The sequence below is a fragment of the Helianthus annuus genome, chromosome 3, assembly GCF_002127325.2.
Source record: "Helianthus annuus cultivar XRQ/B chromosome 3, HanXRQr2.0-SUNRISE, whole genome shotgun sequence".
NCBI classification, from domain to species: domain Eukaryota; kingdom Viridiplantae; phylum Streptophyta; class Magnoliopsida; order Asterales; family Asteraceae; genus Helianthus; species Helianthus annuus.
The window spans coordinates 112569995-112592453 of record NC_035435.2 but is presented as its reverse complement, the minus strand read 5'-3'; the positions used below and the strand labels follow the sequence as shown (position 1 = coordinate 112592453).

General features: G+C 37.2%; 1 protein-coding gene across 1 annotated transcript; it reads right to left on the bottom strand.

The window, feature by feature from the left end:
• Positions 1-14973: 14973 nt before the first annotated feature.
• Positions 14974-17229, bottom strand: LOC110929378 (transcription factor HHO6). The gene is made up of 5 exons (XM_022172531.2): positions 16806-17229; positions 16186-16409; positions 15726-16092; positions 15544-15620; positions 14974-15452 (listed from the first exon to the last, which is right to left on the bottom strand). The coding sequence occupies exons 1-5, from the start codon at positions 17017-17019 to the stop codon at positions 15222-15224; spliced, it is 1113 nt and encodes a 370-aa protein (XP_022028223.1). The 5' UTR covers positions 17020-17229; the 3' UTR covers positions 14974-15221.
• Between the last annotated feature and the right edge of the window lie 5230 nt (positions 17230-22459).

Genomic DNA, 22459 nt, shown 5'->3' with positions numbered 1-22459 from the left:
AGGGGTAAAAAAGCAAAGTCAAGTGTAAAAGTATAGGGGTGGTGGCAGAAATGTGTAAAAGATGAGGGGGTATTGGTGGAAATGTAAAATAAGAGGGTTCGTGCGTAACTATGTAAGAGCTAAAGGGGTGATGGTGGAAAACCAAAGTAGAGGGTTGGTGTTGGCAAACTTTAAAAGATGAGGTTTAAGGAAAGGTTTTGAAAATTCAAAGTAAAAGGTTTAAGGACTAAATTTGCCATTTTATGAAACTTTGAAGATTACAAAGTAAATGGGCTAAAATTGCAATATTATGAAAATACGGGGGGGGGGGGGGGTAAGGAGGCAAAGCCGATGGGAAACCCACCGACTTTCTTCTTTAAGATTGTATAGAATATTAGTTCAAGTTTATTTATTATTGATATTAATTTACAATTAATCTGATTTTCTAAATTTAATTTAGAAATTGTTGTGTTACTTTTGAAATGTTAGATGTGAGGATGATGATATTTTAGACTATATTTTGGATATTCACGATTTGTTTATGTTTGTATATGTTTGTTTCTATTGGTTTGTGTTCGTTTATGTTCATAAACTGTTTGTTTAAAATAGTAATAAACGAACATGTATGAAAACAAGCTGGGACTAAACATGTGTTAATTTTTAAAGTGGGGGTATTTAACAGTGAAAAGATGAAAAAACCCTCGTGTGGGAAGCACGTGGGGGTATTTAATAAAACACGTGAAAAGATGAAAAAGCTCTCATGTGGGAAGCACGTGGGGTATTTAATAGTTAAAATAAATGTTGTTAAGAGTTAGGGACTAAACGTGTGACAATTTTCAAAGTTGTTAGACTAAACCCATAGTTTCTGAAAATAAGAACCATTTTCAAACAACTGGTAAAGTATATAGACTATCTATGTACTTATTTTGTTAAATTATTAAATGATGTGTGTAAAATGCAACATATAAATTACATCAAATGAGGCATAAAACTAACCCTTTTTAAGTACTAATGTTGCAAAAAGAGTGTTTTTGTCTTCCTTTTATATTTTCAGGATTAAATGAGCTCAAATTAACAAAAGAAGCAAAAAGGCAGCTAAATCTAACATAAATACAAGAAAAAGAACATAAGTGGATTGCCCGACCCCTCGACAGCATCTTCCCAAGCAAAACAGAGAAGGCAGAAGACTGAACACGCCCCGTGCTCAGCCAGCACGGGGCCGTGCCCAAGAAGCAGCAGAAAAGACAAATCTATAGAAGCTTCTATTGCCCACCACGGGGCCGTGCCCAGTGAACACGGGGGGGTGGCGAAAGTACTGCAGGCGTTAATTGTAATTGCGAATTACAATTAATGAAGAGAGAGATTGTCAGACGGGCACGGGGTCGTGTGCAGCGGACACGGGACCGTGCCCAGGCTTCTGTTCAGCCTATAAATAGGAGTGCTTGGCTTCATTTCAACTCATCCCTTGGCACACCACCTCTCTCACACTTCATCCACCATCCACCACCATCACAACACCATCATCCACCACCATCATCCATTGTCCATCATAGAGTGTGTGAGTCGTCTCGGGATCCAAGATTGATCGTAAGAGTTCTTGACAATCAAGGCCATGTTTGCCTAAGTCTCTTACATCACTTGGTGAAGACAAGTGTTTAGTATAATACTTTTTATTTTTAATCTTTTGCACTTTTTATTTGGTTTTGTATTAATGACTTTAATAACTAGTTGCTTATGTTGAAGGTGATTCTTCCTTATCGTTTGTCCGTGGTGTCTTGCCATTATTTTACTGTCTATATAAAATAAAAGATTTTCACCATTCATATCTCCACGGTCTATATGGAGGTATGTTGGCTACCTGGTCGGGGGTTAAGGGAACGGTTTGGTAAGGGTCTTGCCCTTGTTCAGCGTTTAGAGGTCCTGCAAGGGACCTGGGTCAAATTTAGTAGGATCTCCTTCAATGCCCATAGGTATTGGATGGCGGGGATCCAAACTCTTTGACCCCCTCATAAGTTAACTACTATTAATACTATAACCCGGCTATTTAGGACTGTATCCCTGCTGACTCAGACTACTTAGTCGAGGGTAACGTCACCTCCAAAAGAGGGGCCTACCATAATTTGCATTAATAACTTAATTCATTATCTTTCAATAATCCGACCCTTTAGGATTGTATCCTTGCTGACTCAAACTACTGGGTTGAGGGTAACGTCACCTTCAAAAGAGGGGCCTACTAGAATAACTAAGATAATCTCTTAAACAAGTGCAAAAGTGCGAAAATAATCAAAGATTATACTAATACACGAGTCGGATCTAAGTGATTCATCTTGTCTATCTGTTTTTATTTTTATTTTATTTTTCAGCATTTAGTTAGTTTTTATTTTCTTAGTTTAAATATCTTTTCTAACATTTTGATTTGGTTAGACGTTGAGGATAAACCGGTACTAAAAGCTCTTGTGTCCTTGGACGACCTCGGTATCTTACCAACACTATACTACGTCCACGATGGGTGCACTTGCCCATATGTGTGTTTAGTGTTAGTAAATATCGTGTTTTATAAATTTAAAACTTGGCTAAAAGTGTAAAAAGGGCTTAAAATATGCATCTAAACTATAACACACTTCACACGCATCAAGTTTTTGGCGCCGTTACCGGGGACACAAGGATTTTAAGAAAGCTTAAAATCGACGGCCTAATCAGTTTTTCAAAACTTTTTTAAAACGTGCGCACATTTTTCTGCATTTTAGTTTAGTTTGCATTTACAGTAGCCTGAACACGGGGCCGTGCTCACTGAACACGCCCCCATGCTGCATATTTTTAGTTAGATACCCAGATACAGAGTCTGAACACGGGGCCGTGCACATTGAACACGCCCCCGTGTCCAACGAGACCAGTAACTTTAATTAAAACGCCCAGATACAGATCCTGTACACGGGGCCATGTCCACTGAACACGGGGCGTGTCCAGCTTCTGTTTCATTTTTGTTTTTGTTTTCTGGTCCCGAGACTCAGTTGTGGTCTGTTGAGTGATTCTTATGGATCAATACTCAGGAGGCTACAACTACACCTATGAGGAGGATGATTACATGAGAGACTATTGCACTAATTGTAGTAACCCGCACTCGGTACAATATTGTAACTTATTTCAACCATCCACTCCTTATAACCATTATGAGGAGCCCAGGTACGAGCCATCAACTTCATACACATCCTATGAAGACCAAAGGTATGAACCTCCTCCCTCATACTCGTATTTTGATGAACCAAGGTGTGAGCCTTCATACTCATACTTTGAGGACTCAAGATATAAGCCACCACCTTCATACACTTATTATGAGGAACCATGGCGTGAACAACCCACCTCATATGAGTACTATGAAGAACAAAATTTCGACCCTTATCCATCATATACTTACAATGAAGAACAATAGTGTGAACCATCTACTTCATATGGGTACTATGAGGAACCAAGGATCGAACAACCAGATTCAAGCTTCGAGGATCCCAATCCTTTCTCTATCACCGAAGTGACCGATAGGATATTAGAACACATTAAAACTATCGAACGTTGCATAAAAGAATCTCGCGCAAGGGAAGAGGAGTCCCGCGCAAGAGAAGAATTAAATTATAATAATAATGTGGAGATAGTTGAAAATGTAAAAATGGAAGAACAAATAAGTAAAAAACCGACACATGAGTTAAACAACGAAAGAGGTGAGGTCGATAACGTTAAATTACAAGAAGAGTCTAATTTTCAAAAAATTAATCTCTTGTCACCTTCATTTGAAAATCATTGTTTAGTAACCCCTCATGCTAAGTTTTTAAAAGAGCTAAACACTAATTCAAAAATTAAAGAAATGGTAAGTGTTAAGTTAACTAATGATCAAACCTCGCTAATAAAAGAAGATCCTTTTGAAATTAACATTACACCGGTTCCATGTTTCTTTCAAAATTCCTTTATTAGTAATATCACAATCAATAATGATCATTGTGTTAACATAATGCCTAACTACATTTTCGAAAAGTTAAGTATTAGTGATTTTTCTCCACTTCAAATACCCATTTTTCTATCTAATCGGAAAATAATAAAATCAATCGATGTGGTTGAGAGTATCTTGGTTCAAACAAATCAAATGGTAATCCCAACTGACTTTGTCATCCTTGATGACGCTCCTCTAGTGTTGGGACGACCTTTTGTAAAAACTCACGAAGCCTTGAAAAACCGGAAGTACAACAATCTATCTCTTCAATTAGGGGCATTCAAAAGGAGCATCGATCTTGAGTGATCAATGAAATATCCAATTGGCAATGACGACCCCCTAATTGAAGATGAGCCAGAACCACCTGATAAGTTGGGTCTAGCCAAGGACCTTTATAAACATGGCGCACCCCGGAGGCATTCCGCGGAACTATCCTTAGTTTTAGTTTAGATTAACTTTTATATTTTCTAGTTTAGTTTTACTTTTCAGGAATAAAACACACTCGGGATGGTGAAGGATATTAAGGGAAGCTTGAACCAACACCCCATGCACAAAAACAGAGCCTCTCGATAATTTTTCTTCATTACAGCAAGTTCAGCACGGGGCCGTGCTCAACCCAACACGCCCCCGTGCCCGAAAATCTGCAGAAATGCCCAGTTCAGGTAACTGGAAACGGGGTCGTGCTCGCTAAACACGCCCCTGTGCCCAGCCTCCTGTTTACTTTTGGTACTGGCAGTCTGGACATGGGGCCGTGCTCAGCCAACACCACCCCATGTTCAGCTATCCAGTACCATAAAATCTTGTTTTTAACCCACTTTTACACATTTTAATCAATCGAAAAACTTATTTTTGGGACACATTGAGGACAATGTGTAATTTAAGTGTGGGGGATGCTAAAACCTTGAATTTTGCAAGTCCTAATTACAAGCCTTACACAAAACTCTATTGGAACCGCTAAACACCCCAAATTTTTTCAAAAACTTTTCATTTTTTTTACTTGTCTTGGTTTAATTTCGGAATAACAAGTTCTAATAAGGTTATATTTTTACAAATTTACAACCGATAGCGTCGTGATAAAAAGAACCAACATAAGAAAATTATGAAACGGTATGACAAGCTTAGTTAAAATTCGATTATATATACTTGATCACATAGAAAAACCCATTCCCACAAAAAGTGAGTTTTGAGCCTTTATTGAGCATACAAATATACATCTTTACGCTAAATGCTCATTTTTCGTTTCTTGTGTGAATAGCCGCTTGGTTCTTACGACTCTAGAACTTGTCACGACAATTCATTCCCGGTCCTTACCAACTTAAACCCAAGTAAGTAAATGATGGAGGCATTAGGACTAACCCTTTTTCCTTTCAAAACCATTATTTTTTATTTTTCTTTTTCACCTACCCAAAAACTCCCCCTAGTTAACCCCTTTGAGCCTAAACCTTTTCATTTCTTAACCCAAAACCCTTTTTACCCACCAAAAAACCCTTTTTATTTGTTTCCCTTTATTTTAGTAACAAGCTCGGTTTTCGTGTGACTAAAAAAAATTACAATGAAGTTAGAAATAAACAAACAAAGCTCCTAAAAAGCTTGTTTGAAGAAATACTTCATTGAGAATAAAATGTCACTAAAACAAAATGTTTTACGAAAACCTACGCTTTTTACGCTTTTCGCCCTTTTACTAACCACTAACCCAACTACCCACCTTTAGCCCAAGCCTTTTCCCAAAAAGTCCTCTTGATATTTACAAAGGTAAAAAGTTAAAAAGGAGGAGGATTGATTGCTTGGCAAGCCTATGGTAGGAATAAGTTCCATGCCGCTCTCGAGTGATTCACTAAAAATACACCTTCGGCCGAGTGTGAGTGATTTCCCCCATGAGGTATGTGAACTTGTATATAAATGGAAATTTAAAAAGGCATGCTATGCCCAAATAAGTAATTTCTCTTATGAAACGTTCTAAATAAATCATAACGAATAGGATTGTAAATAAATAAAAATAAAACCCAATAAGGATCTTGGATTCCCGACACTCTATGACAAGCCAAAACCTTCTCTTCTACCCATTCCATTTGGGAGTGTAACCCACATATTAAAGAGTTTTGCTTGAGGACAAGCAAAAAATTCAAGTGTGCGGGTATTTGATGTGTGTAAAATGCAACATATAAATTACATCAAATGAGGCATAAAACTAACCCTTTTTAAGTACTAATGTTGGAAAAAGAGTATTTTTGTCTTCCTTTTGTATTTTCAGGATTAAATGAGCTCAAATTAACAAAAGAAGCAAAAAGGCAGCTAAATCTAACATAAATACAAGAAAAGGAACATAAGTGGATTGCCCGACCCCTCGACAGCATCTTTCCCAAGCAAAACAGAGAAGGCAGAAGACTGAACATGCCCCGTGCTCAGCCAGCACGAGGCCGTGCCCAAGAAGCAGCAGAAAAGACAAACCTATAGAAGCTTCTATTGCCCACCACGGGGCCGTGTCCAGTGAACACGGGGGCGTGGTGAAAGTACTGCAGGCGCATTAATTGTAATTGCAAATTACAATTAATGAAGAGAGAGATTGTCAGACGGGCACGGGGCCGTGTGCAGCGGACACGGGGCCGTGCCCAGGCTTCTGTTCAGCCTATAAATAAGAGTGCTTGGCTTCATTTCAACTCATCCCTTGGCATACCACCTCTCTCACACTTCATCCACCATCCACCACCATCACAACACCATCATCCACCACCATCATCCATTGTCCATCATAGAGTGTGTGAGTCGTCTCGGGATCCAAGATTGATCGTAAGAGTTCTTGACAATCAAGGCCATGTTTGCCTAAGTCTCTTACATCACTTGGTGAAGACAAGTGTTTAGTATAATACTTTTTATTTTTAATCCTTTGCACCTTTTATTTGGTTTTGTATTAATGACTTTAATAACTAGTTGCTTATGTTGAAGGTAATTCTTCCTTATCGTTTGTCCGTGGTGTCTTGGCATTATTTTACTGTCTATATAAAATAAAAGATTTTCACCATTCATATCTCCACGGTCTATATGGAGGTTTGTTGGCTACCTGGTCGGGGGTTAAGGGAACGGTTTGGTAAGGGTCTTGCCCTTGTTCAGCGTTTAGAGGTCCTGCAAGGGACCTGGGTCAAATTTAGTAGGATCTCCTTCAATGCCCATAGGTATTGGATGGCGGGGATCCAAACTCTTTGACCCCCTCATAAGTTAACTACTATTAATACTATAACCCGCCTATTTAGAACTGTATCCCTGCTGACTCAGACTACTTAGTCGAGGGTAACGTCACCTCCAAAAGAGGGGCCTACCATAATTTGCATTAATAACTTAATTCATTATCTTTCAATAATCCGACCCTTTAGGATTGTATCCTTGCTGACTCAAACTACTGGGTTGAGGGTAACGTCACCTTCAAAAGAAGGGCCTACTACAATAACTAAGATAATCTCTTAAACAAGTGCAAAAGTGCGAAAATAATCAAAGGTTATTGTCACGACACCCGACCCACCCTGGACGGAGTCGGGGGCCGCGAGCAGTTCCAGTGGTACTCGCGGTATTTAATTTATGCGACAGCGGAAGTCTTTTATTACAGGATCTTTTCACCGTAATATGCTCGTTTAATATATTACACAAAGTTTAAGGGACAAATCCCATAGTTTACAATAAGCTGATTTCACACGGAAATCTTTATTTTCCAAAACACGTTTTATTGATTGATTTTACAATGAGCCACTTCTCCGAGCTTGTAGTGCTTTACTGCACTTTTCCTGGATCACACAGATCACCTGAAACATGTTTGAAAAAGGTTTTGTCAGCGGGGAAATACTGAGTGAATCATTCAGTTTTCCAAAACGACCCGTTAGTTATAAATTACAGTATTAAGGGCGATTACAATGTTTTTATCAACCAATTATCAAGAATGGGTATTTGTCACTCGACCGGATCTGTGACTGTGGTCATACCACTATTGGGTCCCGTCGCCCCAATAGTGACGAGTATCAGGCTCACTCACCTAGAGTGATAAAAATAGTAATGTGCACAATACCCCACATACCAGCTGTAATTTGGTGATTACAAAGACTTAATCCCTGTAATTATAATCTTGAAAATAATTTGGAGTATTGTAAAACATTTGATAAAAAGAGAATGACTCACATTGCAGATTTACGAGCAATAGATAAGCCTACTGATTAGCCTTGATTACACCTAGTTTAACACAATGCACACACAGACAGGTTAGTAACTAATACAGCAGTTACGTCAATTCACGAGATTAAACCCTCACAACGATTAATCAGTGCAATACTCGATAATTCAATCGGATTCACAACGAATAACAGAGCATAGTCCGAATTCGAACAGCACTCTAATATTCAAGTCGAAATCACGACGAATAATCAAAGTACAAGCTCAATTGAGCAGCACCCGGACTATCGTTGGATAGTTATAATCGATCGGACGTTGAATCGTAATAGCGATCGAGTTATTACCCTGATTGCGGCAGCACCTCGTGATCGTGTGTGTGTTGTGGACTGTATTGCATGTAACTCGACGTACACAGACTATTTGTGCAACGTTTTAACACCTCTGTGCAAGTGCCAATGTCGGCTATTTATAGCCAGAAATTCGACTCGCTTACGGACCGTATGCCTAACCCCTTACGGTCCGTAAGGGAACCTGGTCTGCTTACGGTCCGTAAGGACCAACCTTTACGGTCCGTAAAGGTGCAACCTATTTTTCCTAGCCTAGCTGAGTTCGGTTGTAGCTTAGGTGATTCAATAATTTCAACCAATCAGCTTTTAGCAACGGCTTAAACTAGATAATTATCAATTAGGGTTTGCCCCCCTCGAGTTTTAGGGGCCCTGATCCTGATTCCGATTATTCCGGAAATTTCAGGGTTTGTGCCAAATTACTTGGGTGTCTTAATTAGGGTTTTCTTATTGGATAATTATTATCCTAATTACCGGTTTTATTAACAGTTGTTACAGTTATACTAATACACGAGTCGGAGCCAAGTGATTCATCTTGTTTATCTGTTTTTATTTTTATTTTATTTTTCAGCATTTAGTTAGTTTTTATTTTCTTAGTTTAAAAATCTTTTCTAACATTTTGATTTGGTTAGACGTTGAGGATAAACCGGTACTAAAAGCTCTTGTGTCCTTGGACGACCTCAGTATCTTACCAACACTATACTACGTCCACGATGGGTGCACTTGCCCATATGTGTGTTTAGTGTTAGTAAATATTGTGTTTTATAAATTTAAAACTTGGCTAAAAGTGTAAAAAGGGCTTAAAATATACATCTAAAATATAACACACTTCACACGCATCATTAAACTAGCGTAAATAGCTATAATGTATAATCAATCATCTTTAAAAAAATGTTAGGTTTAGCTGTAAATACAACGGTAATGTATGTTAGGTTTATCTGGACAATAACGATATTTGATAAAACACATAATTGTAAAAATTAAAGGGTTTGTAGTTTAGGAGTATTAAAATGCATGAAAGATGTGTTTTATTATAAGGCTGGTTCAAGTCTTATATCAGATAAAGTTAACAAATTGTAGATTTAAAAGTATAATTTATAAGTGTGTAAGTTAACTGATACAAAACATAAAAATTTAAAAACAAAACATAATGGTAAATGTAATTGAACTTTCTAGTGGTTCTAATCAAATTACATTAAATAAAAGTCATTACAACTCCTTTAACCCATCAAACTGTTAGGGTGTACGGTGTGGTGATCGGTAAAGGGTGGCAAACCCTTTTACCGAGTGGTAAACACTATTGCCAACAAGTGTTTAATCACCAAAGTTTGCCAAATCGGTGGGGGCATGCTGAATCGGTAAGGGGAGGAAGGAAAGAGAGAGGGGGTGTGTGGGTGGGGTCCATTCCATCTCTCAACCAATCACATTTTTTCCTTTTTTTTTAAAAAAAAGTTTACCACTTTATCAAATGTCTAAACCATTGCCAACACTTTTCACCAAAGTTTAAACACTTTTCACTGATTTGCTCAATGGGCCTATACATGTTTATCTTCGGTAATTTAGACATAATTATAAGAGTAAACGGCCATTTTGGTCCCTGAGATTTGGTCACTTTTACCACTTTAGTCCAAATTTAAAACCTTTTGCATTTGGGTCCCTGTGGTTTCATTTTTGTTGCCATTTTGGTCTAAAAGCAAAGTCTGCTCAAATTTCTAAAAAAAAACTGGTTTATTATCCTTTTCCTCAGTTTAGTTTAGTGAAGGGTATTTTGGTTATTTTGCCCACCTACCCACCACCACCCCCACCCCTCTCTCCTTTTCTTTTCTCTTTCCCCTTCTGATCTACAGACCAAACCACCACCAACTCCTTCACACCTTCTGATCTCCATCCTTTACCATACTTCACCTATTTATACAATATCCCAGCCACAACACCACCACCATTTCCACTGAAAACCACCTGTTTCGTAACTGAAGATTCCTTCTCACTCACTTCAACCTCACAATCCTCCACCTCATGAATCACATTCTCCGATTCAGTACCAACAGACGACACCTGCGCCGAGAAACTCGCCGGTTTCACACTCCTCATCGAACTCTCAAACCCTAATTGACTCTCCAACTGTCGTTTCTCAAATCCAGACACCGGTGAACCAGTCTGATCCGTCTCAATCAGAAAGTGTAGGTACAGTGCAATTAAGCTTGCAGATAAAGTTGTATGAGTGGAGAGAAGTGATTCGTTGCATTAATTTCACTTCTGCAACTGCAACAAGCAAGCAATGGTGGAAGTATGTGTTAATGACTATTTTACTAAATTCAAAAAGTGAAGGTTAAATTTTGTTAATTATCTACTGTAAGATGAATTGTAATGTATAATTTGGTTTTACTGGTTAGCAGAAAGCTTCGAGAAGTATATTCCGACAATAACATGGCATAAATCAACGATAACGCGGTCACCGTCGTGTAGAAGCCTCCTCTCTAGCAGCTCTCGGACTCCATCCACCTTGACCGGAATCAATGTCAATGGTGATCTGTTTGATGTGACCGGAGGAATGGAGTCTGATAGCCATTTATCCACATTAGGAAGGTTATACCCTTGGGAAAAGAAGCTCTATGATGAAGTCAAGGTCAAAAAGTCAAAACCCTGAAATCTTTTATGTTATATTTTTTTAATATTTTGAGTTATTATTGACTATCTATTATGGATTTTAGGCTGGTAATGAAATGAAAAAGATATATGAACGGAAATTCTCACAATTAAGCTCGGAGAAAGCTAGAAACAAGCAAGGACTTGAAGATCAAGTCAACGATATATACTCAAGAATACTGGTCAACCTAAAGATCTGTGATTCCATCTCTAAACGAATCGAGAAGGTGCGAGACGACGAGGAATAGGACAAAAAATCGAGGGTTGGGGGTGGGTAGATGGGCAAAATGACCAAAATGCCCTTCACTAAACTGAGGAAAAGGACAAAAAAACAAGGTTTTTTTTAGAAATCTAAGCTGACTTTGCTTTTGGACCAAATTGACAATAAAAATGAAACCACAGGGATCTAGATGCAAAAGGTTTCAAATTTGAACTAAAATGGTAAAAGTGACCAAACTTCAGAGACCAAAATTACAGTTTACTCCAATTATAAGGATGATACATATGTCATGTTGGATTCCGATTTTAATCATTATGGATTTCTGTACTTGCTATTAACTAAAGTAGTAATGTGATTGGCCATTTTCACTCACTAAAGTAACTTAACAATCAAAAGATACAAAAGATACCCATGGCATTATAGCCTAGTGGTATTGGTGGTGGGATAAGGCTTATAACCATTAGGTCATGGGTTCAATTCCTATAAAGGGGGTTTTCCCAGATTTATTGGGTTTCCTCCTGAATTGGTGTATAGGCATTATTGCCTAGTGGAAATGGATATGATCGGGTGGTTCTGCTGGTGGCACGATGATACTCCAGTGGTCCGTCAGTGATCCAAATTTGCCGTTCAAAAAAAATCAAAAGATACAAAAGAAGTAGAAAATTAAAATAGAAGACTCAAGAAACTTTAAGAACCTTTAATGCTAAAAAGATAACCCTATCAATGTGGGGTTCACGTTTGTCTAAAAAAATCTACTTTTGCTATTTAACTTGTGAAAAGGACTCATTTGTCATTTATGCCAAAAAGAAATAATCGTATATAACAGAGTCATTTATGCCAATTATTAGTGATTAAAAGAAATCAAATTGTACTTCATATATTTTCTATATGTGAGTAGATGCGTTTTTAAATTATATTACAAAAATATATTTTTTTCCTAAAATTCGATAGGTTAATTAATAATAGAAGATAGTGGGGTGTTCGTGAAGGAATCAGAGAACCCACAACCGATAATAATAGAAGAAGTATAATTTGTTTATAAAGGAACAAGTTCAAGATTCGTACGATTCACCAAATCTTTTTCCATTATTTATTATTTTTGTTTCTTTCCCATGTAAGATTCTTCAATAAATAATATATTTTCGAAAAATATATAATTTCATATGTTGAACCAACAGATTCGAGCAGTTCACTAGTTCAGTGCAATTTAAAAAAAAAAAATCATCATGGTTATCAAACCGACTACACTACTAGTTCACTGGTCGAACCGACAAATCAAAGAAATTTAGTACAATGCTTTAAAAATCGGATCGATGATCGAACATGCCAATCTACTAGTCCACTAATTGAACAGGACTTGAATAAGATGACGCCTAGTAATTAATTTTAAAAAAATATGTATACATTATTTTTAAAATTTAAACAAATATTGTTATGTTGGTTTTGTTAAAAAAATATACATATAAATATATTATTTATATAAATAAAGAGTAATAATACTTTTACTTAAAATCGGTCATGAGTTAACTGTTTAATCACCAATCATAAAAATCATTCGGCCCAACTAATGTTGCTTCAACCCATGCCAACCAAACCGTCGTCCGGTTCCTAACCCAATCAATCAAGTTTTAAGCAACATTGGTTTGGTGGTTTAACCGTTGGTCCAGTCTTAAACACATGGACGAGATAAGTATCGGTGTCTTCTACCGATTTTATCTGGTTCATTGAAACCACCATTTTAGCATATTACATTTCACAAAACCGTATTAGATTTTTTTCTAGAAAAATTGAAAATAAAGATCTCGAATCTTGCCCGACTGAATTGATGATGTTGAGTTTATGCTCATCCAACATAAAATTAAAAAGAAAAAGGAATCTTTTTTTCTAATCAAATATTCTCATGAAGGATAAGTACAAATATTTTTTGAATGATAGTTAAAACGTATCTTTTAAAAAAGACAACAAATTGGACGGTTTGCAAATTATGGATGTATTATTAAAAGAAGTACTAAAATTGATGATAACGTGACATTTTTCATGGGACCAATTTTTATTTTGTTTTCTGGACGGTACATAAAAACGTGGTAAAATGTTTGATACGGGCGTGTTGATTATGTTGGTTTGTACCGTTAAAACAAGGTTGCATTGAATCATTAACAGTTTTTTTTTAGCTTTTATATTTAGTTAAATGTCATTTTAGTCCCTGTGGTTTGAGCTATTTTGGCAGTTTAGTCCAAAAGTTTCATTTTTCGCATGTGGGTCCAAAAAGGTTTCACCGTTTTCATTTTAGTCCACTGGGTTAACTTCATTCATTAGTTTTATTAACGAGAAGGGCAATTCGGTCATTTTATATAGCCGAATTGCCCTTCTAGTTAACAGAATTACATATAAAATAACCGAATTGCCCTTCTCGTTAACAGAAAACATGGATGAAATTAACCCAGTGGACTAAAATGGCAACGATGATACCTTTTTGGACCCATATGCGAAAAATGAAACTTTTGAACTAAACTGACAAAATGACCCAAACCACAGGAACTAAAATTGCATTGAACTCTGTAAATAAAGTGTCACTTCGAGGCATATCATAAGCACAATAAATAATAAACTTTTTAAGAGAATATTGATGTATTTTTAATAAATAAACCACTACATCAAACCCTTTTTATAAAACTTCTAAATTTGACAAGTATAGTTAAATCTTGGAGAAGTTAATATATATATATATATATATATATATATATATATATATATATATATATATATATATCTAGAAAATTAAAATCCATGATTCCATTGATGTTACAATCAAAACGAAATTAGTCAAAAAAACATGAAATTGGGACGTGGTAACGTTAAAAACTATGTATCCACTTATAACGCCTGACGTGTTATGGTGATTATGTAACTTCAAATGAACCAACAGCTATTTATAATTTAGTTCAACCCCACATATCATCAAACAACCCCAAGGGAAATTACATCGAAATAGACGGCAAATGGACAACAGAGTTACGCCGCTAACCTTTTTTAATAGCAAAACCAAGCATTTTAAACAGTAGAGATCATAAGCATTTTAACCTAATTTAGTTTGACCATTTCCTAATCTACTTGGTCTTAGTTCTCTTTTTTATTCTTACCCCAAATACATTCTGGTTTAAAAAAATAATCAAAATTTAACTAATTCTAAATATATTTTTGCACTATGAAAGACAAAGATATGTGTAGGATTACAATCTTGAATTTAATAATTCTAATGCTGAAAAAGTAACTAACATCTATATAGATATGCATGTGCATACTTTGACAAAACATTTTAATAGTACTAATAATAGTACCATGTACCATAAATTTGGCATATTTCACCATAAAAAAATAATTAAAAATGCATTAGATATCTTTGACCTAAAAAGCATTGTAAAAAATGAAAATGATGGCCTTTCCTAAATGCAAAAAGACTTCTTTTTCCAATTTCTCAAAAGCCAATCTCTTGCTCCATACTCACTCTTGCAGTCTTTTGCATGTTACTACATACTAGTACACACACTAACCTTATAATTACACACACCACATTACATATTTCCACTGTGAAATTACCAAAATACCCTTGTAAGATCCAGTTGTATCAATCACTCCAAGTACAGTCAGACAAAAGATTCAAGATTTCATCTGGGAGTAACATGTTTAAATAATGCATTGTTGAATCATGATGTTTCCTCACATAAATCTAAGAAAATGGTATCAACTCAGATCAAGATAAGTAAAACAAATCAACTAATCCTGCAAAATTTTCACTCTTTTTGTATATATTTTTTGTATTTTTTTATCTTTTATAAACTCTCCCACATTCATTAGTAACTTCCCTCAAATATACTATTTTTCTATATAGATATATAAAAATCTATACATTATTGTCAGATTTCTCATCTTCTCCATCATCCATGCTGTCGCCGCCAGTGGTCGAAGTTCCACCGCAGTTCAGCAGCGGCCCATCCGGAGAACCGGATTGAGAATTCATATGCTTTTCGACATAATAACCATGTGGTTGGCCCCATAAACCTCTCGAAACAACATTTGATGAATTCGAGTCTGCGTTGCACGACTGAAACCGTTTTGTATGAAGACGGTATTTCTACAATTAACAGCACAAAAATATGAGTATCTAGAATTTTACATCATATACAAATACTGCAAAAAAAATATGTTTAAAAAAAAAAGATTACCTGTAAATGACTCTTCACTTCATCATTGGTGAGACCATCTACACGCATAAGTTCTCTAATCTGCTTGGGCGTTGCTACTGCAAGACGATTTAAATTTTAAACCAATCTTAATTTATAATTCTCCTGAACCAACAAAAAGATTTAATATAAATCTTGAAATTTCATTTGAATGATGAACTAACCTTTTGAACCACCAAGTTGTTGCAGCGCATCGACAAAACGTCTATGCAACTCGGTTGACCAGCACCTTCTTTGTTTCCTAGATGTCTGCGGTTGTGGTGAACCAATCGGTATATCTGATTTAACATCCGGTATAGAATATGGACCCAGATTATTATTAATATTACTATCAGCAACTAGTTTCTTGAGAAAATGGTTTCCCCTCACGGGATTCTTGACTCCAGGAGTAACAAGAGAAAGCCCAGAAACAGGTGTTTCCTCTTTATCTCCAACCGAAAACCGCGAGTATCCCTTAACGGGGATGAACTCTTTTGCGAAACTCCCATGATACGAATCATCAATCATTGCGTTTCGTTGTTCTCCGGCTATCTATAACCAAATCAAACATACCGATTCAATTTTCATAAACGAATAGTCGCAAACTTGCAATGTTGCTTACAAATGATTAAATTTTATTTATACCTTTTGAATTGCTTGATCCACTGAATTCTGTTTCGGAACATGGTTTTGATTCGCGTTCCATAGCTGAGTAGAGCTCAACCAATTCCTCTTATCACCGGAATCGGTCTCAACCTTTGGATCTTCATCACAAGTTTTCTTAATCTTAAGTGGTATGAACTCTTCAAGTACCGGCTGATTCGCAGATTTCTTCAACACCATTAACTCATCTTTCAATACACCAATTGCTGAAACCAAAACATAATAAAAAACAACTCAACCACCATTCAAGCAAATCATCAAACACCTGGCAGACATCCTCTAACATCATAACCCAATTACTTCAATAACTCAATTCCACAAATCCCATCAAAAATCTCAACAGTCCCTATCTAAATATCTAATAAACCTATCAAAGTAAGCATACATATTGTTTATCACATTCAAGCATATTGTCGAACACTTGGCAGACATATTAACACCACTTAAATTCTACAAATACCATCAAAAATCTCAACAATCCGTGTCTAATCAAGCAATCAAAGTGAACATATACATTGTTTATCACACAAAATCATCAAAAAAAAAAACAAACACCAATCAATCAAACTTGTAAAAAAAGAACTGAAACAAAACAAACAAACCATCGTTCATAAGAAGCATGCAGAGAGGAAGCTCCCGTTTAAACGCATCGATCTTCTTAACCTCCGATTCTAATCTGCTAACAAGATCCTCTGCTTTCAATATCTTCTCAGATTCACTCTCAATTCGACCCATATCCCCTAAAAATTGAGTAATCGATTTGGGTATGAAGCCAAAATCCAAATTCAGTTCAGGTGGTGAAATCAATTTACCCATCAAAACTTTATCGGTTTTTAATCGGTTTTTTTTTTATTTTTTATTTTTTTGGTTTGATGATGGAGATTGGAAGGTGAATATGAAGAGGGGAGTGATGATCTGTGTGTGAAAAAGAGGAAATTTGTAAGGAAAAAGATGCAAAAAGAATCTAGATTTTATTATTAGATTAATAATAATAATAAGAGAGGTTGAAGAAATGAAAAGTGTAGATTCTGTATTTCTTTCACTCGGCTCGTCGCGTATTTTTATCTTTTAAGGAACTTGTGTAAGTGGTCCTTTTGGTTTTAACAATTTGCAAACTGTGGTCCTTTAATATGGTCTAGATTCCTATCTTATCTTTTTAAACTCAATTTGGAAGTTAATGGATGAATAATGAAAAATTTAAAATACATTGTGGTTTATAGTTTATATGTGAAATGATATTGTAATTTATAACTTTAGATAAGTAACTAGTAATATGATGTGCGGGAATGTTGTAAATATCGAATGGATATTTCAAGCGTTAGAGTGAATTTCAAAGATTGTCCTTTATCTTTATATCCATTTTCAGACACTGTCCTTTATGTTCAAAATTGACGAGCTTTGTACTTTATGTTTTCAAATCATACACGTTTTTTGTCCTCTAACCCTAACCCAGTTTGATTTTTCTGTCAAATTTGGTCATGTGCAATGCACATGAGGGTAAAATTGTCTTTTCACCCTATTTTTTTAAAAATACATATAAAAGAAAAAAAAATTATTTATCATAACAAAGCCCTCTTCTTCCAAATCAATCCCATTTCAAAACCTAATTTCTCTTCAACAACCTGCAACAATTCACACCCCATTCCAACGTCACAGACATCGAAACATCAATAAAAATCCCATCTTTATTCAATTCTTCCACCAATTTCATCACATCCACTGTTTCCCACTGCCCTAGGGTTCTAGACCTTAATTTTCTCAAAAAATGGGAACTGGGTATTTCAACCAGCCACCACCACCACCTGACCATCGCAACCCCCCTTTCCCTCTCTCAATCCCTCCGGCGACACCATCAACCATCGCAACCCCCTCTCTTTCTCAATCCCTCAGGCGACACCAACAATCGACACCATCAACCATCAAGAACCACCGATCAGTAATGCCTTTTCTGACTCTTTTTGGGATGATGGTTCTAGCTCCCTTGTTCAAGCTTACTCTGATTCTGATTAGGCTGGTTGCCTGGTGGACCGCCGATCCACGGGGGGATATGCAATATATTTGGGCTCTAATCTAGTTTCGTGGTCTACACGCAAACAAAAGACTGTCTCTCGGTCCTCTACAGATTCTGATTATAATGCCATTGCTGATGTTATTGCTGAAATAATATGGCTTAAATCCCTTCTTCAAGAACTGGGTGTTACATCAACTAAACCGACGTTGTGGTGTGATAATCTTGGTGCTACATACCTCTCAGATATCCCAGTCTTTCATGCTCGTACAAAACATGTTGAAGTAGATTTTCATTTTGTTCGAGAACAAGTTGTTAAAGGGAAGTTGTCAGTCAGGTTCATTAAAACAGACGACCAGATTGCTAATGTGTTTACAAAACCGTTGTCTTCACAGCGCTTCACGTTTCTTAGGTCCAAGTTGCAGGTCGTTCCCCGCCCTCAACTTGCAGGGGAATATCAGACCAAAATAAATAATTAAAGTGACACCAGACTAGATTAGAAGGGTCTTTAGTGTAATTTCTAATTCTATAAACTCCTATGTATCTCTCAGTTTCTTTGTGAAATAATAATCAAATCCTTTGAGTTGTTTGAGGAGGATGGATGGCCATTGACACTATTGTATGATGTTGAAAAAGTCCCTGGATTCGGGAAAAGTATGTCGAGACCTTTATCTCTCCCGATAGGTATTCGTGTGATAATAATCAGGCTAAGATTTGATTCAGTCGAATGTGCACCGTCTTTTGTTTCCGTTTCATGTTGCACCAAGTATGAATAAGCAAAGATCGAATTGGGTATATACTCAAGCGATGATGAAGATGAACACGACTACACTTCGTCTTATCCGTATCGATCCAGACCTGCAAGACATTAAGAAGTCGTTAGAAGGAGTCAGAGACCGAGCTCTTTGCACCACTCTCTGACGCTCAACCAGTAATGTATTACATGTATAAGAGCAGTGTTCTGTGTAAAGAGAGTATATTTTGGGTACAAATAGATTCCCATGTGTTTGTTTGAGGAGAAGCTCCATATTTACAGGGATGTGGTGAATGTAACCCTAATGGGCCTTCCCACTTGGGTTGTGCAAATGTTATTCAAATTCAAATACACATACACCCCTACTAATCTACTATAACCCTCAACATATTGGACCCATGTCATCTTTCTATCACATCTTACTACCACAAAGCCACAATTCCCTGTTTTCAATATATTTATGTTTCTTTAACTTAATAACTTTCCACTTTCAAATACTCTTAATAACATGGGAATATAATTTTAAACAAGGTACTTATGTAAAAAACACAAATCCCGTTTTGTGTGGAGACATCCTACCACAAAAAAGATTTAAAAAATAAAACAAATAATTAAGAATTAAAATATAAACGTAAACTTAAGAAATAATTTGTAAATGCACATTATAAAATATGTAACCAAGTTCTCAACCAAACAAGTTGTGATTCGAACCCGTTTTGTTCCAACCTTTTGACCCGACCCAAAATAACATTTTTTTTAATTCGACACACTTTGATCCGAATCCCTGGCCCGCCCCACCCCGCCCATTTTGCGAAACTCAAATAACTTTTTTTTATTTATTTTGCAAACCTCACTCAATCCCATCTAGGGATGAGCAAATCTTAATCCCGTCCCGATCCCGAAAATCCGGATCTCGAATTTTGCCAAAACTGGATACCGATACCGAAATATGTCGGTACGGTACGGTATCGGTATGGTATCGGTACGGTAGCGGTATTTGAAGGTAAAACTGTGACAACTCGAACTTTAGACTTACTTTGTGTAACGTTACGTGGTTATGAGAACTTTATTAATTGAATGATTATGTGATTATGTTATATGTGATGTGCATTATACATGTTTGAATGAAACCCGAACCACACACCATAACCCGATCGCACAACACACACAACAATCGCACAAGCCCAAGTTGGGCCACATTGCTCGCACACGGTTCAAGGGCAGCCCAAGCAAGGGCCGGCCCATTCCTCTTATGCGTACAAACACTCTTAGGGACTTATTCTCTCATTTGTTACAACTATCTAACACACACACAAATTACAAACCCTACTTGCTCTCCCCTCTCTCTAAGCCGACGGCAAGCATCCCCTTGGCAAATCGAAGATCTTGCTTTTCAATCGGATCATTCTCTCGTCGTTTGATTCTAGTCGGTTAGTATATTGTTATTGTTTTTCCTTGTTGAATGTTGTTATGATTTCATGCTAGGCAAAACCGATTAGGATCGTATTTGTGACATTAAGCTAGACTGATTTGATGTTGCTATGCCTTGCATGCGAGTTGATAATGTTTGATTGCTGTTGATGTTCTTGGTTTTTGGATCGCATAAATGTCATGTATGATTAACGAAAGAATCGATGACCTTGTGAAGTTGCCGGATATATAAGCAATTGGTTGTGATATGGTTGAACTTGAATGTTATGTGTAAAATTCTAGGGTTAATTCAATTAAATAAATTAGTGTTCATGTCTTGTCCAATTAGGGTTCATGCGATTTGGTTATAACAACCTTGTTTTGATCGATGATTGCTTGAAGAGAAACTGTTAATTGATAGGATAAACTTGGAAACTTTGTAACTAACTGGCTAGATTTAATGTTGATTGTAACCGAATGACATGAAATCCGGAATAATGGAAGCGATCGCACAAGACCTCCTGTCGCACAAGAGGCCCAAACGCATTAGCCAGCCGATCGCACAAGATCAGATCATTCAAGATCTGATCCAACCGCACAAGCTCTCGGTCGTACAAGATCCCCTGATCGCACAAGGGCTACCGGACCGCACAAGCTGCTATGGACTACTTAGTTGGGCCGATATGTTTTTAGACCACTTATGCCAATGGGCCGGACAAGCCCAAAGGCCGATCACACAACCTAGTTCAGTCGCACAAACTGTCCAAATCGCACAAGACTTGTATGATATTGTTGGGCCGTATTCTGTTATGTATTTGGGCCGGATTGGTTGAACTGTTTACCTATATGTCGGGCCGGGTAGTGTTTGGGCTTAGACATTGACATCGCACAAGATGTTTGGGCTCGCACAAGCTCAATGACCCAACCATCCGAAGCGCACAAGTGTGATTATGTTATGCTATGACTGTTTACGTGCTACGTGTTTACTATTATTCATACGTGCATTACTTGAACCAAACCTGACTTGTGTGGTAACCCTGTTAGGACGTGGTTGACCACCCTTAGTTCAAGAAACCTCTTGTGTATCTGCCGAGCAACCCAAGGTGAGTTCACACTCTTACCAAGGCATGGGATTCCCGGGGTGTTGGGAATGGGATCGATAAGGATAAGGTTGAATAGATTCATACGAACACTGTTACTAGACTACCAAACCATCGTCCTCGGTTGTGCAGGACACATACGTAAAACCTACGTATAACTAAGTTACTCGCTATCCTCGGTTGTGAAGGATACTCACGTAAAGCCCGCGTGAACGGATACTTACTACTGCCTCGGTTGTGTCAGGCACTTACGTAAAACCTACGTAAACCCCCACGTACCCTATCCTCGGTTGTGAAGGATACTTACGTAAATCCTGCGTAAACTTGTACGTATTACTGTTCTCGGTTGTGAAGAACACATATGGTTACGCATAGTCTAGTGGATTAACAACATGGGAAGCCCCCACCAATAGAAACCTATATTGGCCCAGTAGAGCCACCTGATACACATGAACTTACTGTTACGCATTTACTTTCTGTGAACTCGCTCAACTAGTTGTTGACTCTCTGCTGCATGCCTTGCAGGACCTTAGGTACTTTATGGAGCTTGCACAGGGAGGAGCAGGTCGTTGTGGGCAAAGGATCGTGAATGCTACTTGAACACTTAAGATGTTTCACACATTAATACTTATGTTTGGGTTTACTTAAATGCTTCCGCTATACTTAACTATATTGGTTTTGATAAACACCTTTCGTATTGATGGACAACCATTACCACTTAATTACACGTTCAATATGATTGGTGGCTTGATCCTGGTCAGTCACGCTCCCAAGCGGTGGTACTCCGCGTGTGGGATTTTGGGGGTGTGACAAAAACCGAACCGGTACCGATCCCGAAAATACCGATATCGAAAATGCAAAAAAGTGGATACCGTTCCCGGTACCCAAAAAATTCGGTAGGGTATTTTCAGGATCGGGATCGGGATGGTATCGGAACGGGATCGGTATTTGATGCCAAATGCTCATCCCTAACGCCCACCACAC

Bases quoted from the DNA above. Each gene is read 5' to 3' on its own strand.
- LOC110929378 (XM_022172531.2), bottom strand. From the start codon at position 17,019: ATGGGTAAATTGATTTCACCACCTGAACTGAATTTGGATTTTGGCTTC. The intron at 16,093-16,185 runs GTATAAATAAAA...ATTTGGTTATAG, and splicing joins TGGATCAAGCAATTCAAAAG to ATAGCCGGAGAACAACGAAA. The intron at 15,453-15,543 runs GTAATCTTTTTT...TGTTAATTGTAG, and splicing joins AAGTGAAGAGTCATTTACAG to AAATACCGTCTTCATACAAA.